The sequence below is a fragment of the Chinchilla lanigera genome, unplaced genomic scaffold (genome assembly GCF_000276665.1).
Source record: "Chinchilla lanigera isolate Chin_1 unplaced genomic scaffold, ChiLan1.0 scaffold00036, whole genome shotgun sequence".
NCBI classification, from domain to species: Eukaryota; Metazoa; Chordata; class Mammalia; order Rodentia; family Chinchillidae; genus Chinchilla; species Chinchilla lanigera.
The window spans coordinates 8,668,997-8,684,018 of record NW_004955437.1 but is presented as its reverse complement, the minus strand read 5'-3'; the positions used below and the strand labels follow the sequence as shown (position 1 = coordinate 8,684,018).

General features: G+C 42.6%; 1 protein-coding gene across 7 annotated transcripts in view; it reads right to left on the bottom strand.

Annotated features, from left to right (window-relative positions):
* Nucleotides 1–5,807, bottom strand: part of Ubr2 (ubiquitin protein ligase E3 component n-recognin 2) — a 102,489-nt gene extending 96,682 nt beyond the window's left edge. For 5 of the 7 annotated variants that reach the window (XM_013516951.1, XM_013516953.1, XM_013516952.1 and 2 more), the window contains exon 1: nt 5,390–5,807. In XM_013516951.1, coding sequence (XP_013372405.1) covers nt 5,390–5,467 — 78 coding nt within the window. In that variant the 5' untranslated portion in view covers nt 5,468–5,807. The remainder of the gene's footprint in view (nt 1–5,389) is intronic. The other 2 variants (XM_005389721.2, XM_005389720.2) reach the window with 1 other exon arrangement.
* Nucleotides 5,808–15,022: the final 9,215 nt, after the last annotated feature.

Sequence of the window (15,022 nt, the reverse complement as noted above, 5' to 3'; positions counted from 1 at the left end):
AAAGGCAAGGCAGATCCAGGCCTACAGCCTGGATCAGTTAAAACTAACCCTAAAAAGCTCTAGAAAGGCACCCTTCAAACCACTTCTTTTCTTTTCCCTGTTTCTTTCTGTCCCTTCCTTTATTCTGTCATTTATCTGTCTCCTCTGTCATCTGTCTCTACTTATTTGTTCCCCATACTGCTTTGTGTAATGTGTAAGTCATTTTGACACTAAAAAATATAAAATCAGAAAACATGAAATAAAGTGACTCACTTTTACTCAAATGCAATTTTAGTAAACTGCTAACGCAACTCACAGATTCAATGTTTATCTGTGGATTACCTAAATTCCAATTATATCTTTGTTAAGAAAGCGTATGTTCAAGTAAGGGCTAGCACCAGAAGTCAACATAAGGTCTTCATTTTAACTGTTACTTGTACAATCTTCAGCCTACTTCCCTCCTTCTAAAAATAACATGTAGAGATTTTAAATATTCATGAGGTGGGATATATTAACATTCTAGTTAATTTCATGTTATTGAAGAACTTTTACGAAAAATCTAGAAATTTTGTTCCTAAAGATACTGAACGGATGCTTATAATCAAACACAAAGAGTTTCCACCCTAAGGTAAAATTACATTTTCCAAACGTTGTTATTCTTTGTTTTTGCCTTATGTAAGTAGGAAGGAGGCTGAATCTTATCAGACAATCCCAAGATTTTTAAGGATTCACCCCTTTAGTGGCTCCAAATCAAAACGGTGTACATGAGTGTGGATGCATGTACATACTCTCAGCTCAGTAATCATAAAAGCACAGGGTGATTTTTTTGAGGGGGGGGCGGTTTTGAGAGAGGGTCTCACTTCGTAGTTCAGGCTGGCCTTGAACTCACTATATACCCCAGGTTAGCCTTCAACTCACAGCAATCCTCCTGCCTCTGCCTCTTGAATGCTGGGATTACAGGCATGCACCACCATGCCCAGATCTAAGGTATTTTTCTTAAGTAGAAGGCAAAGAATTACTAACAAGCAAACTCAGAATCTTAACTTTGAGCTAAGAGTTTTGCTGGCCGCGTCCGAGGGCCAATGTCCGAGGGCCAATGTTTTACTCACCGTCAGGGCAAACTGAATAAAACTAATCAAATATCCTATGCAGTTTATTCTTTGTGAATAAAAATTAAGCAGTAAGTCTGAAAGAATTCAGACAATTTTAATTTACAACAAAATGAAAGGTTTTATTTAAAAAGCAATTTCTGTTCTCCATATATCTTATGCTCCTATTTCTTGTAAGACTTAACCTTTGTAGAATTTTAACCTGAGGAGAATAAAAAGCTTACTAAAATAAATCATGTAGATTATGTAGTATTGGGGCTCTAGCAACAAACAGGTCAAGTATCTTCATAGATTCCTTCAACAAAAAAATTTAGAAGCTAGTATCAGCTTCTGGTTAAGAAAAAAAATATCAGACACCACGTAAAACACATTTTTGGTAAAACAAGTGTCTCGTTTTAAATATCATTTTATTATCTATTATAATAAAAAGACTTAAAAATCTGGTTCAAGAAAGGCAGACATACGTTTTCCATCTTTTAAAAGTTTATTACCAGGGCTGGATGTGCAGCTCAGCAGTAAAGTGCCTGCCTAGTACATGTAAGGACCTGAGTTCAATCCCTAGCACTGCCCAAAATGGGGGCGGGGGAGGGTTATTACCATTAAGTGAAAAATCTAACAGACCTGGGCCCCATTGTGGGTACCTGAGCCTGACTAAACTTACAGACTTTGTATATAAAGAAAAACTTGGAACTGCCTTTCTAAATAATGGTTCATGCATTTCGCAAAGAAATAAAATCTAGAGCTTTCTCTATTCAGTTCCACTATCATATGCTGACCGTAAGTATTTCTTCAACATGAAAAAAATTACTGAGATTTCTAATGTGGATCCATTTTAATCTGTCCTTATTTCAGAAACCTGTAGCTGTCACATCAAAGGGCACTACAGTAGTAAGGATTTATAATCTTATAAATAAAATCACTCAAGGGAAGTAAAGAAACTGTCAACTCATTCCACTAAAGTAAACATGCTATGACAATGTTTCCAGGAGCAATCCTTTTACTAAATGCCAAATTTATGCCTTGGGACACAGAGCAAGAACAATAAATGCAGGGGCTGGGGATTTAGCTCAGCGGCAAAGCACCTGCCTGGCAAGTGCAAGGCCGTGAGTTCGGTTCCCGGTACCGGAGAAAAACCAAACCAAAACAAAACAAAACAAACAAAAAAAACAATAAATGCAAAAAAGAAAGAATCTCTAGAAATTAGCCTTCTCAATGTAGCATCAAATTATTACTCTACAGTCAATTAAAATTATGTCCTTTAGCCACATTTGCTTTTACTTTCAAATAAGGATAAGCAACATGCAAATTAATCATAAAACAACACTAGTGCTCCAATGCAGGTTTGGGAACTAATTAAAAAGTTTAAACAAATTCTACTAAGAGCTCTACAGATGAAATAAAAAGAATATTTACAACTAAAAACAATTAATACAGAAACTGTAAAAAAAAAACAAAAAGCCTAAATAAAAATGGGCAAAAAAGATACACAAATGACCAATCAACTCACAAAAAGTTCAATATCATAAGCAACCAGGGAAATGGCAACCGAAATCATGAGATAGCACTACATCCTATAGAACAGCTATGATCAATTCCCACACCCAGTGCTGGCAAGGATGTAAAGGCACCGAGCACTCAAACAGCCCTGGTGGAAATGTGAAATGAGGCAGCTACTCTGGAAAACAGTCTGGCAGTTCCTCAAAGGAGTTATTAACATATGACCCAGGAATTCTACTCCTAGGTACACAGCCAAGAGAAATAAAAATGTCCACACAAAAAACTGTATACAAACGTTCATAGCAGCATGGTTCATACATCCAAAAAAGGGGAAACAACCCAAATACCTATCAATTAATGAATGGGTAAAATGTGCTTTATCCACACAAAAGGGTATCACTTGGCAATAAAAAGGAATAAAGGGTTGACACAAGCCACAACATGGATGAACCTTGAAAACATTCTGCTGAAAGAAGCCAGTCACAAAAGACAATATATTGTATGATTCTTGTTTTTTGTTGTTGTTATTGTTGTTACCCGAAATGGAACTCAGGACCCTGTGTTTGCCAAGCAGGCACTTGTGCGGCTGAGCTATATTCCTGGCCCTATTGTATGATCCTAATTTCTAGGAAATGTCCAGAATAGGCAAATCTATGGAGACAGAGAACAGATTAATTACTTAAACTTTGGAAGCTTTGAGATAAAAACAATTTATAATAAAAATAATTTGTAATAAAATAATTTATAATTTCATTTTTGGGGTGATCAAAATATCCTAAAATTGATTAGTAACATAAAGTTACAGAACTCTGTGAAGATACTAAAAACCACTGACTTGTACACAGTATGAGAGTTAAATAGCTATGGAACTTTAAAATTTTAAAGCCATAAATAACCTACACAAGCCTAGAACTTTAAATAAAACTACGAAGACTCAAGTTCCAATGAATACTTTTTTTTGTATTTCCCTTAATTTCCCCTCAAATGTCTGCTTGAGAATTTGCACAAAAACTAAGAGCACAGGCCAGGTATGATGGTGCACACTTGTAATCCTAGCATTCTGGGAGGCTGAGGAAGGAGGGTTGCAAGTTTGAGCACAGCCGGGGCAGCTTAGCAATTTAGCAAGCCTCTGTCTCGAAATTATCTAAAAACAAAAAAAGAAAAGCTAGGGGCTGGGGATTTAGCTCAGCGGCACAGCGCCTGCCTGGCAAGCACAAGGTCGTGAGTTCGATTCCCGGTACAGGAAAAAAAACAAAACAAACAAACAAAAAAGGCTGAAGATCTAGCTCAACATAAAAGCCCTGGGTTCAATCCTCACCGTTGCTCCCCCCCCCCAAAAAAAAGCACTGGATTCCAGCACTGCTTTTATAGCTGGTTTCCTCAGGAACCTCAACACAGTAGAACAGCTCTGACCACTGAATGGCTCGACTTTCAGAAAAGGGGTAAGGGAGGATGCAGTCTGTATGACTGGGCTAACAGACACAAAATTCAGGGAGAAAGAAAATACCGCTTTAAGACAAACAGATCAGGCATTTATGACTGTAGACACACGGCCAGTGAATAGCTGTTATTATTTTCCTGTTTACTTGCAGCATGACTTTCATTTTCTTCTTCCTGTCTCTGATAAACAAGGGCAGATGGGCTGAAAAACCTTAGGTTGTGTCATAATGAAGTTGAAAATAAATGAAAACAGACTTAGACGGAACAAGCACGTTAGCCTTTAAAAAATTACAACAAAACGCAGCCAAGACTCATCACTCAACACTGTATTTCTTTAAACTTTTCACCTCTACTCCTGCCATTCATTTCTACTTGACCTTCACAAATTCACTCCGAATTACTCCCTGACCAACACCTCCACAGAGGCCCCCTCCCCATTTTGCTGGGAACGTTCGGACTGCTGACTTCCCTAATGGTTCCTAGCAGCTTAAAGCGGAGGATCTAGAGGTGGGGTCTGAGTTGTTTTTGGTCCGTTCCTAATCCCCGTGGACAATCTGTTTTAGCGAGTGTTCCCTGTCCTTCCTGGGGGAAAGGCGCCAGTGAATTTATTAAAGTAATCACTGTACAATTCTACAACTCAGACTAGCATATGTACATCACATCCTGACTTTGAATGCTTTAAGTGTGGGGCCTATCCAGCTGGGACTAACGCTCCCTAAGCTTCTGTCTGTTGACCAAAGCTGCTCTCTCGAAGTTATATAACGTTCACTCTCCGTCCAACTTCACCCAACTCCTAGAAAAACTGTTCTGGTTTTCCAGCCTCCACTCGTAGCTCCGCGTGCTCACTTACAGTGTACCCTCCACACAGGCATCAACACTGCACTAGCTCGATCAGTGCAAAAATAGGGGAAAAAATAATAAGCACTAAATGGGGGGGGGGGCAGCGTTGTTAGCACCTTTCTTGCCAGCCTCGGCTGGTTCCAGAAACAAAGTCGGGACGTGGGCAGGGCAGCACGCTTCAGCGGCCGAGGCGCTGACGGCTCCACTTATTCCAGAAAAAGGAATCAGGAAGGTGAAGCAGGACTGCTACCCCGAAAACACTAGGAGGCGTCTCCTTCCCTCCCCTCTTCCAAGCGCTGGTATAAAGGGCAAAGGCCCGGGTGTCGGGGACTTCAAGGAAGAGTGCAAGCGCTGAGGCTTCGCCAGGCAGATGGGAAGGCGGCCCGGGCACAGCACAGCTCCGGGAGACCCCGGATCGGGGGCCTCCCCGCGGCCCCGGCCGTCACCCCCGCCAGCGCCGGCGGCCCCGGGGTCTCCGGGAGCCGGTTTTCTCGGGGCGCGGCCCGCCCGGCCCCGCCACTCACCCCCGCGGTCTCCTCGGCCGAACATTCCAGCAAAGTGCGGTCGAAGGCCTGCACCTCGGGCTCCAGCTCCGACGCCATCTTCCCTGCTGCTCTTCGTCCTCGTCCCCAGCGCTCCCGCAGTCCGGCGGCTGTAGTCTGGTCTCCGCCCCAGCAGCCGCGAGGGTCACCGTGCTCCGGGCCGTCGGTCCCGGACAGTCCAAGTGCTGCGCTCGGAGCAGGGGAGAAGCAAAGCGGGACGAGAACTCGCGGGAGTGACGGCGGCCGCCCGCGCTCGCTCCCGGGCTCGGCGCCCAGGAGCCAAGTCACTGCCTAGTCCCTGACCCAGGAAAAGGGCACAGAGAGCCCGGGGCCTGGCACTCCGCTAGCCACTACCGCGTCCCGCACCGCAAAAGAGGCAAAAACACCCATGGGGCGGGGGGGGAAGCAGAGTATTCTGGGTACTGTAGTCGTCGCGGCGTGCAAAGGCGGGGCGCCCTCGGGCTCGCCTGGCATCATGGGAATTGTAGTCCATCCCCTAGACGGAGTCCGGAAAGGGCGGGAAACGGGGCGGGGCTTTTCCGCACACCTAGAATCCTGGTCAGGGACTGGAGGAAAGAAGCCCCCACCATGGAGAGAGGCAGAAGAACAAGACCAGTGTGAGAACTGTAGTTTCATTTCCCCAATACCATTTGTTCATTTTTGTGTCTGCAGCTCGAAAAACAGTGCCTGGCGCGCGGTAGACGCTGAAGTACTTGTCGAAGTCTCGTATGTGGCAGGCCCTCAATGCCTGTCAGAGGAATGAATGAGCTGCATTCTATTTCTAATGCCCTATCATCCATCATACCCTTGGACTTACACTAGTAACTTAAGTGAATATTACCTAAATTTGTTCATTTTAAAACATATTTTTAGCCGGGCGTGGTGGCGCATGCGCACTCGGGGAGGCTGAGGCAGGAGGACTGCTGTGAGTTTGAGGCCAGCCTGAACTACATAGTGAGACCTTGTCTCAAAAAAATTAAATAAATAAATAAATAAGTAAATAATAAATATTTTTAAATTTAGTAAGCCCTTTATTTATGGCCACTCATTAGATATGTTACAAATCTTCCTGTAAAGGAAAAAGTGTTTAACAAGACAATTCAATAAAGATTTACTCTTTTTTTTTAAGATTTACTCTCCAAAGGGACATTTGATAGAAGTAGTTATTGTTACACTAGATGCAAAAAAATTGCTTAAAGGTATTAGACTCTGATAATTGGGTGACTGGGCTTTTTAGCACACATTTTCAGTTTCTTCAGAGTTTTTCAGCAAATTTACACATTTTATTAGGTGTGCTAACTTATTCCCAGAAGGAAGTAGTGAATTACATATAGAAAAAACAAAATCTTACTCAGACCAGGTTTGGGACATGTCTATTTTTTTTTTTTGACAGTAGTACTACCCAAGTTTTCAAAAGAGGAAATAAAAATGACTTGTAACCACACAGTCCAATTAAAAAAATAATCTATGTATAATATCAGAAACTCAAATCCAGTAAGAATATTTTTAAAAGAGAAAAGTGAATACTTCCCATGCCTCTTATTCCAAAATCCCTCTCCATTCCAAAACCATTTTAAGATTTCATGGTTCTGTGCAGAAAAAAATTATGCACATATCTACACAAATCTATGTAATGTGATATCTTGAAGATTATTCTATGTATTACTTTCTTTTTTGACCAACTTTCTTGCACTGATCCGATTACGGGTAGAATCAGCCTGGAGGAAAACTGGGATTGTCACATCGTGGAAGGAAAGATAATGTCTCCTGAGATCCTAACACTGAATTTAAACCGTTAAAATAGATGATAGCCAGGCATGGTGGCGCATGCCTGTAATCCCAGCACTCGGGAGGCTGAGGCAGGAGGATCGTGCGAGTTCGAGACCAGCCTGAGACAAATTGAGCTCAGGGCCAGCCTGAACTGCATAGCGAGACTGTCTCAAAAAAAAAAAGATGATAAAGAATATTTCTGATCTTAGCATTATTTATTCCTTCTACTGCTTTTAGGTTGATTTAAATGTTCTTTTGCTAAGTCCTTGAGCTGGATACTTAAGTTACTAATCTTTCTCTGTTTTTCAATGTGTTCATCTAAGGCAGTAGTTTTTAAACAAAATACAGACTTTCAGGCACAAGAAATCAGAATGTCTGAGTCAGTGTTGAGTAGACCCTGAAATATGCATTTCTCTCAAATTCCCTGGTGAGTCTGCTGGTGTGAGGACCAACATTGAAACCCACAGATTTGGCATACAGTACCTATCCCATTTTGTACCGCTCTACCAGCATTCCGCAAATCTTGGTGGGCAGCATTATTATTATCATTCATTAAAAAATATTTTGTAATATTATTGTGATTTGTTACTAAACATATGTAGTGTGTTTTTATTTCCAAATGCATGTATCTGTGTTGATATTTTTTGTCACTGATTTCTCTTTACTGTTTTCTATTTTCTGGATTTGTGATGCATACGGTATTTGTCAGCTTCTGGTTTCTGTCTTTTCTTTTTTCTTTTTTTTTTGGTACTGGGAATTGAACTCAGGACCTTGTGCTTGCCAGGCAGGTGCTTGTGCTGCTGAGCTATATCCCTGGCCCATTGTCAGCTTCTATAGTTTTATAATGTTTGGATTTCCTCTTGTGTTGTAAATAATATATATTTATTTTTATATCTTTTTAAAAAATTTTTTTAAATTTTTTTTCCGGTACCGGGAATCGAACTCACGATCTTGCGCTTGCCAGGGAGGCGCTGTGCCGCTGAGCTAAATCCCCAGCCCCTTTTATATCTATTTTTGTATGTATAGGTTTGCATTTTTATTCTGTTAAAGACTCTCTCCAACTTGTTTAAGCTTCCAGCCCCACAAAATTTGTCAGATATACAGCTGACATTCTGAAATCTCTTTCCCTTTGGTATCTGCTCCCTCCATCTCCTTAAGAATCTACCTTCCCTCCTGTAGTGGATTGATAACTGGTGGTCAACTTATAACCCCCAGCAGAACTGAGTAAGCTGGTGCTGGGTGTGGGAGGCCCAGCTGGGGTTTGTTGCCAGCAGCATAACAAGCAGAACTGGAGAAGGAGAAGGAGAAGAAGGAAGCTGTTGGGAGCAGAGAAAGGCTATTGGGAGCTGGTAGAAGCTCTAAGGAGCTGTTGGTTGTTTTGGAGGAGCTCGTCATGCTGGCTTTCCTGATGAACTTGACTGTTTTCATCCTCTGAGGAGCTTGGGACCTCATTGGCACTGAGAATGGCTTTAGTTCACTTTGGGGGGCTCTGGTCCTCACTTTGAGCATTGCTTCCTGGCTCTGGAGGGGAAGATGGTGCACTGCCGGTCTCCTGAGAAGCTTGCTGCGCTGGCTTCCCTGATGGGAACTTGGCCATCTTGATCATCGGAGGAGCTCAGGACCTCACTGTTGCTGAAAGTGGCTGTGGTACCTTTTAGGGGAGCTCTGGTTCTTCTGAGCATTGCTCCCTGGCTCCATGCAGATCCCTCAGTTTGCTAGCACAGATCCTTCAGTCTGCTGGCACAGACTTTCTAGATTTCACCACTGACCTTTGGGCCTTCCCAGCGCAGATCCGTGAAACAGGCCTGCATGGGATATTGTTATGGGCTCAGGGACTCCAGTTGGATTCGTGGGAGGCATTGCTATGAGCTCTGGGTCTTTAGCTGGACTAACGCAGGACATTTCCGTGGGATCCAGGCCCAAGGCTAGTTTCCTTGGTCTTAGTGTATGGACAGATTTCCTGTACTCTTTTGTATTTCATTCTTTGGTTGACTATTATAAATAATCTTATAAAGTATATGTCCTGTATTATATTGTTCCCCTTGCAAAATACCCCCAAACCATAACACCTCTTGTGCAGAAGTTCCTATTCGCTGTGTTCTCTGTCTTCTTCCCTTCTTCTTTCTTGGTTTTTCCCTCATTTTGGTGGAGCATTTATTCCCATAGCTTCCTTTTTTTTTGTACTGGGAGTCGAATTTAGGACCTTGCACTTGCCAGGCAGGTGCTGATGCCACTGAGCTATATCCCTGGCATCCCATAGCCTCCTAAGAACAGTTGCATGAGAAATTCATTTTCGAGAACTTGCAATTAGCCAGTTATCTTTATTTTACCCTTTTTTTTTTTTTTTTTTCTGGTACGAGGAATCAAACTCACGACCTCACACTTGCCAGGCAGGCACTGTGCCGCTGAGCTAAATCCCTAGCCCCTTTACCCTCTCACTTGATTGACAGTACAGTGTACCTGAGTATACAATTCTAGATTTGTGGGAAATAATTTTCCTATAGACTTGTTTTTGGAGACAGACTCTCGCTACGTAGTTTAAGACCGGCTTTGAACTCACTATGTAGCCAAGGCTGGCCTCCAACTTGAAGCAATCTTCCTGTCTCAGCCTCCTGAATGCTGGGATTATAGGCATGCACCACCATGCCTGGCTCTTCCTTTAGAATTTTGAAGGGATTTCTAAATACATAGTCTTTTAACTTCTAGTACTGCTATTAAGAAATCTAGTCATTCTGATTTCTCATCTTTTTTTATGGTCTATTTTTCCATCTCTGGAAATCTAAATGATCTTCTTTTTATCCCCAAGATTCTGAAGTTTCATAGTGATATGACTTGATGTAGATTAATTTCCATCCATTGGTGCTGGGTACTAAGTAGCCCCTTTTAACTCTAAAACATCTTTAAGGTTTGGGAAATTTTAAAGAAATAACTTTTTATAAATAGTGTTTTCCCCTATTTTTCTTTTTTCTCTCTTCCTGGAACTCCTGAGCTAATCTTCTATATTTCTTATCTTTTCTTTCTTATTTTCATCTCTTGACCTTTGCTGTTCTTTCTGGGTGATTTCCTAGACTTTATCTTTAATCCTTTAAATGAGTGTTTCATTTCTCCTTTCTATTTTTAATTTCCAAGAGCTCAGTTTTTTTCCTTAACTATTTTTTCTTAAAGAACACATTTTTTTTTGTTTTTTTTTTGTTTTTTTTTTTGTGGTGCTGGAGATCGAACTGATGACCTTGTACTTGCCAGGCAGGTGCTTATGCTGCTGAGCTATATCCCCAGACCAAGAACACATTGTTTTTATTTTGTGCTTTCAATATATTATTTCTACAAGGATTTCAAATATGAGTAGAGTTTTTTGGTTATTATTATTGAAGTTTTCTTCTCTCCTATATAGTTTCTGCTTTGTCCTGGTTTCTTTTTTCTTTTTTCTATTGATTTTAGTCTCTATTTTCACCTGACAGTATAATCTGTGATTATTAGCTCATTTTTAAGCGTGGGAGACTAAAAGTCTGACAAACTGCTCTAAAACCGGGCTAGAACTTGTAAGTTGTGGAATCTTGTGTAGGATGATCTGTCTGGGTGTTACGTTGGCCGACCTATGATGTCAGTAGCTCTAGGTCTTTCCTCTTAGTCTAGTTGGATTTCTCCAGGAAGATACTTAGTCTTTGGCCTGGGTGGTAGAACTGTTCAGACTTTCCTGATTGTCAAAGGAGCTGTCCAATATGGTGCCACAGCAGAACCCGCTGAAACACAATTCCCAAGCTCCCAACTGGGATCAATTAATCAAATTTATTGTAGATTAGAAGTAATAAAATGTATTCTGTCTCTCTCTTTCTCTCTCTCTCTCTCTCTCTCTCTCTCTCTCTCTGTCTAACTGCTGAAGAGCACTTGTGAATCTTTATAGGGTATTTATACATGTTAATTATTATTGTCACATGCCAGTGACAATAGTAGTTGAACCCTCTATAGTAGGGCTGACACCTACATAGTCTGCAAACACTATGTAATTGTTTTAAATTAGAATGAGTTGAATATGGCTCTTCTGTCCGCCTGGTCCTTTTTTGAGACTCTGTCTATGAGGGTCTCTCTATGATCTCAGGCTGGCCTTGAATTCACTGTATAGCCAAGGCTGGTCTCAAACTCATGGCGATCCGCCTGCATCAGCCTGCCAAGTGCTGGGATTACAGGTTTGCACCACTACACCCAGCTCCTGCCTGGACGTCCTGTGTTCCATCAGTCCATTAGTAGCTGATGCACAAGGAGGCACCTTAGGCTCTACCTGATGTTGCTCCCCCTGGTGGGGAAGAGTCCCTCTGCTGTTGAGAGCTCAGCTTTGACCACTGGGAGCCATCACGAAAAGACACAGGTTCAGAGCAGCTGTGCTAAAAAAAGAAAATTCAGCCGAACACTTCTCAACGTGGTTTTGTGTACAGAATTTATGCTGGTGGTCATATTTAGCATTCCCTGGGCCTCCTTCCTGCCCTTTGTGATTTGATTCCCAGAATGTTAGTTGACTATTTATCACTTACGTCATTTTCTTAACATTTTTTTCATTGTTACTTTAATCTTTCTAGTGAATTGTGAAATCATAAATTCCTGTGCCAGGTGAGTATCTACATTGGTCACCAACATCGTATAAAACCCAAAAGGCAGAGGGAAATTTCATTTTGGACTCATATACTTATTGCTTAGTTTTACCAATTCCTAATTCTTTTTCCAATCTTTGCCCCAGTCCTTCACTTGTGCTTTATCAAGTTTAAAACTCCTTATTTGTATTTATCAACGCTCTTCCTAGATGGCATTGCCAGCCTTATCTGGGGGCTTGGCTTATTTATGTATGAGACTCTTACCTGTACCCCATTAATCCTACTCTTCCACTGGTCCTGCTACCATGGAGTTATGTGGTAGGGAACATTTATCACAAGAGTGAAATCCTCGGCTACATAATAAGGGCTCTCAATCCCTCCTTTACTTGCTTCTTGGGAAAAATGAACAAACCGAGGGTGCCATTTTACATTTCGATTATAAACTCATTCTTGAATCACACGAGCTATGAGATCATTTCCAGAGCACATGCTAACGAATCAGGAATGCTATCCTGTGCACAGCTTCCTCAGAGTTGCGTTTATTGAATTAAACATTAATTGTTTGGAGGCAGTACTTTTGTCCCCGATGGGCTGTACAGCAGTGCAGTGTAATCTACCCTTCAGCCACAGCGCCGCCATTACCTCCGGGCACTGCAGCGTGAAGGGAACGGCCAAGCTCACAGGGCTTGTGAAAGTGGTGTGCTGGCTGTTAAACGCCAGGCCAGGCCCATTCCTGCACAATCAACACGTGTCCACTAGCCTTTCTCCCTCGGCGTCACCACCCTCAGTGCACCCACAGCTCTGCTCCAGGGGCTTTCTAGCCAGGGGTTTGATGGTATCTTCATGAGAAACCAGGAGCAGAATTCTCTCAGAATTACCAGTTGGATCGTCAGCATTTTGCGCCAGGCAGGCAAAATGCCAGCAGCCTAGCCAGTGTAAACAACCACAGCCAGAAACTGGAGTCCACGGGAGAAAGTCTTATTGTACCTCTAGAGCCCAGGTGAAGTGTGGGGACTGCCTTTAATTCTGCTCTCTGAGGCCCCTCATGCTCTTCTGAATTAGCTCTCCACCGAGGGTGTCAGAGGACAGACACCCAGGGTGGTTTTAGAAATGACAGTGGCCTTTGGCTAAAATGCTGCCTCAGTCAGAAGCCTGTATCCCCTGCAATGACGCTGCGGCCTGCAGGGGCCGCTCGTGCCCACACCTCGCCTCCCCAGTGAAAGAAGAAGGACCTGCCTGCATGGGGCTGGCCTCTCCCATCCCTGAAGGGCCTCTGCTCTAACAACCAACCTTGCATTGGTTTAAACATGACCGCATTGCACAGCCTGGGCCTCAGAAGTACTTGATGTCCGGATGTTGTTTTCGGCTCCATAAACAGCTGGTGACCGACCTTCGAAGGGAGCATGCTCAGGACTTGAAGCCAGAGACCAAGTCCTTCCCTCTGTCGACAATCCCCAAAAGCCCAGCCTCTTGGGTTAGCAGATGCAGGGCTGCGGGCTCCTGGGCCCCAGACGCTTATTAATGTCTATGCCTGCTTTGAAGTAGAAGAGGGTTAAGGACAGCGGGCCCGGCCTAGTTCACAGTGAATTCTTTTGGGGACCAGAGGTGGAGCTTGGGTGGCCCCTTTTCATTCAAAAATTTAAAAATAAAAAATAAATCAATCAAAGACAGAGCTTCCGGCACAGTTGTTCCTGAATTACCTGTAAGTAACATGTCATGATTGTATGGGGTCATTTCAGTATTAGGACACCTATGGAACTCCTGCTGTCTCAGATTATAGCACATTGCTTGGAAAGTGATATTCCACTGTGGTCGAACCAGGGGAACTGCTGGCGTTGCCACGTGACAGCTGTTTAAAATGGGTTGTCAGATGTCGCAAGTGGAAATACAGGACACACAGTTAAATTTTAATTTCAAACATAAGAAATTTTTTTATTGTGTGTCTCATATATGGCATGAGACATCTTCAAAATCAGTTTGTTCTTTTTCTGATATTCAAATTTAAGTGAATAGTCTGCATTTTATTTGGCAAACCTGTTAAAAGAGAACTCAATCAAAGACCTGAGGTCCTGGGTGCCACTGTCCAGGCATAAGCACCATTAAGGAATGGATATGCCTTTCCATAAATGATTCATGAGTATACATCAATATTTATATGCATACTCAAATCCTGGCTCTTCAATTGCTAAGTGACTTTAGAAGATTTTTTTTTTTTTTTTTCCGGTACCGGGAATTGAACTCATGACCTTGTGCTTGCCGGGCAGACGTTGTGCCGCTGAGTTAAATCCCCAGCCCCTTCTTTAGAAGATTATTGAACCCCTCTGGGTCTAGTTTCCTTATCTGTAAAATGAGGATAATAACAGTTTCTGCACATAGAGTATTCATGGGGTTTAGACGAGTCTGTCACATAGACGGCACTGAATGGTTGTTATTAACAAATTATTGTCAATAAGTTTCTATTATCAATAATGATAATGATGATTTTTTTAATGGCAGTTCTAGGGATCAAAGTTAGGGCCTTGCATGTGCTAGGCAAGTGCCCTACCACTAAACCACATTCCCAACCTAATGACTATGATGACCATTATACAGCATGTCTTAAAATCTGAATGGGATAACTCATATGAATTGTTCTATACATTGCTCTTCCCTTCTTTTGTATCTTGTTCTTATATTTTTCATAGATGCATAGAATTCCTGGTAAAAATTGAAGAATACCTCTTCTGGTTTATATCTACATGTCCCCACAAAGCCTCTTGTATTCATGGTTGGCGTTATGGTTTTTGTCTGGATGCCCCCCCAAAGCTTCATGTAGTCATGAGGGGGAGCTTTTCGGAGGTGGCTGAAGCTAGAGTTTGTGATTGGTTCACTGTCTAGTGCTGGGGTTGGTGGTATGAATACTATATGTGCCCTAGGGTGGGTATCCTGCATGTAATGTAAGGGAAGAGGCTTGCTCCTCCCCCTTTGCTCTTGTGGCTTTTGCTGTTTTTTGCCACCATGAACTGTTGCCCTGTGCCATGTGCCACTCTGCCCTAGAGCCAGCCGATTATGGGCAGAGACCTCTACAAACTGTGAGCTAAATAAACCTCTCCTCCCATAATGTGGGGCATCCGGTATTTTGTTTCAGCAATGAGAGAAAAGGCACTAAGACAGCTGGGGCTTTGAAAGGTGACTGGCTCATGGGTGCACTATAGCTGCGGGCTCTTAGGAGGCAGGTCTGGCTGGGGAGGTCCTGCACCCCAGGGAGTGGTCTGGAAGGGTG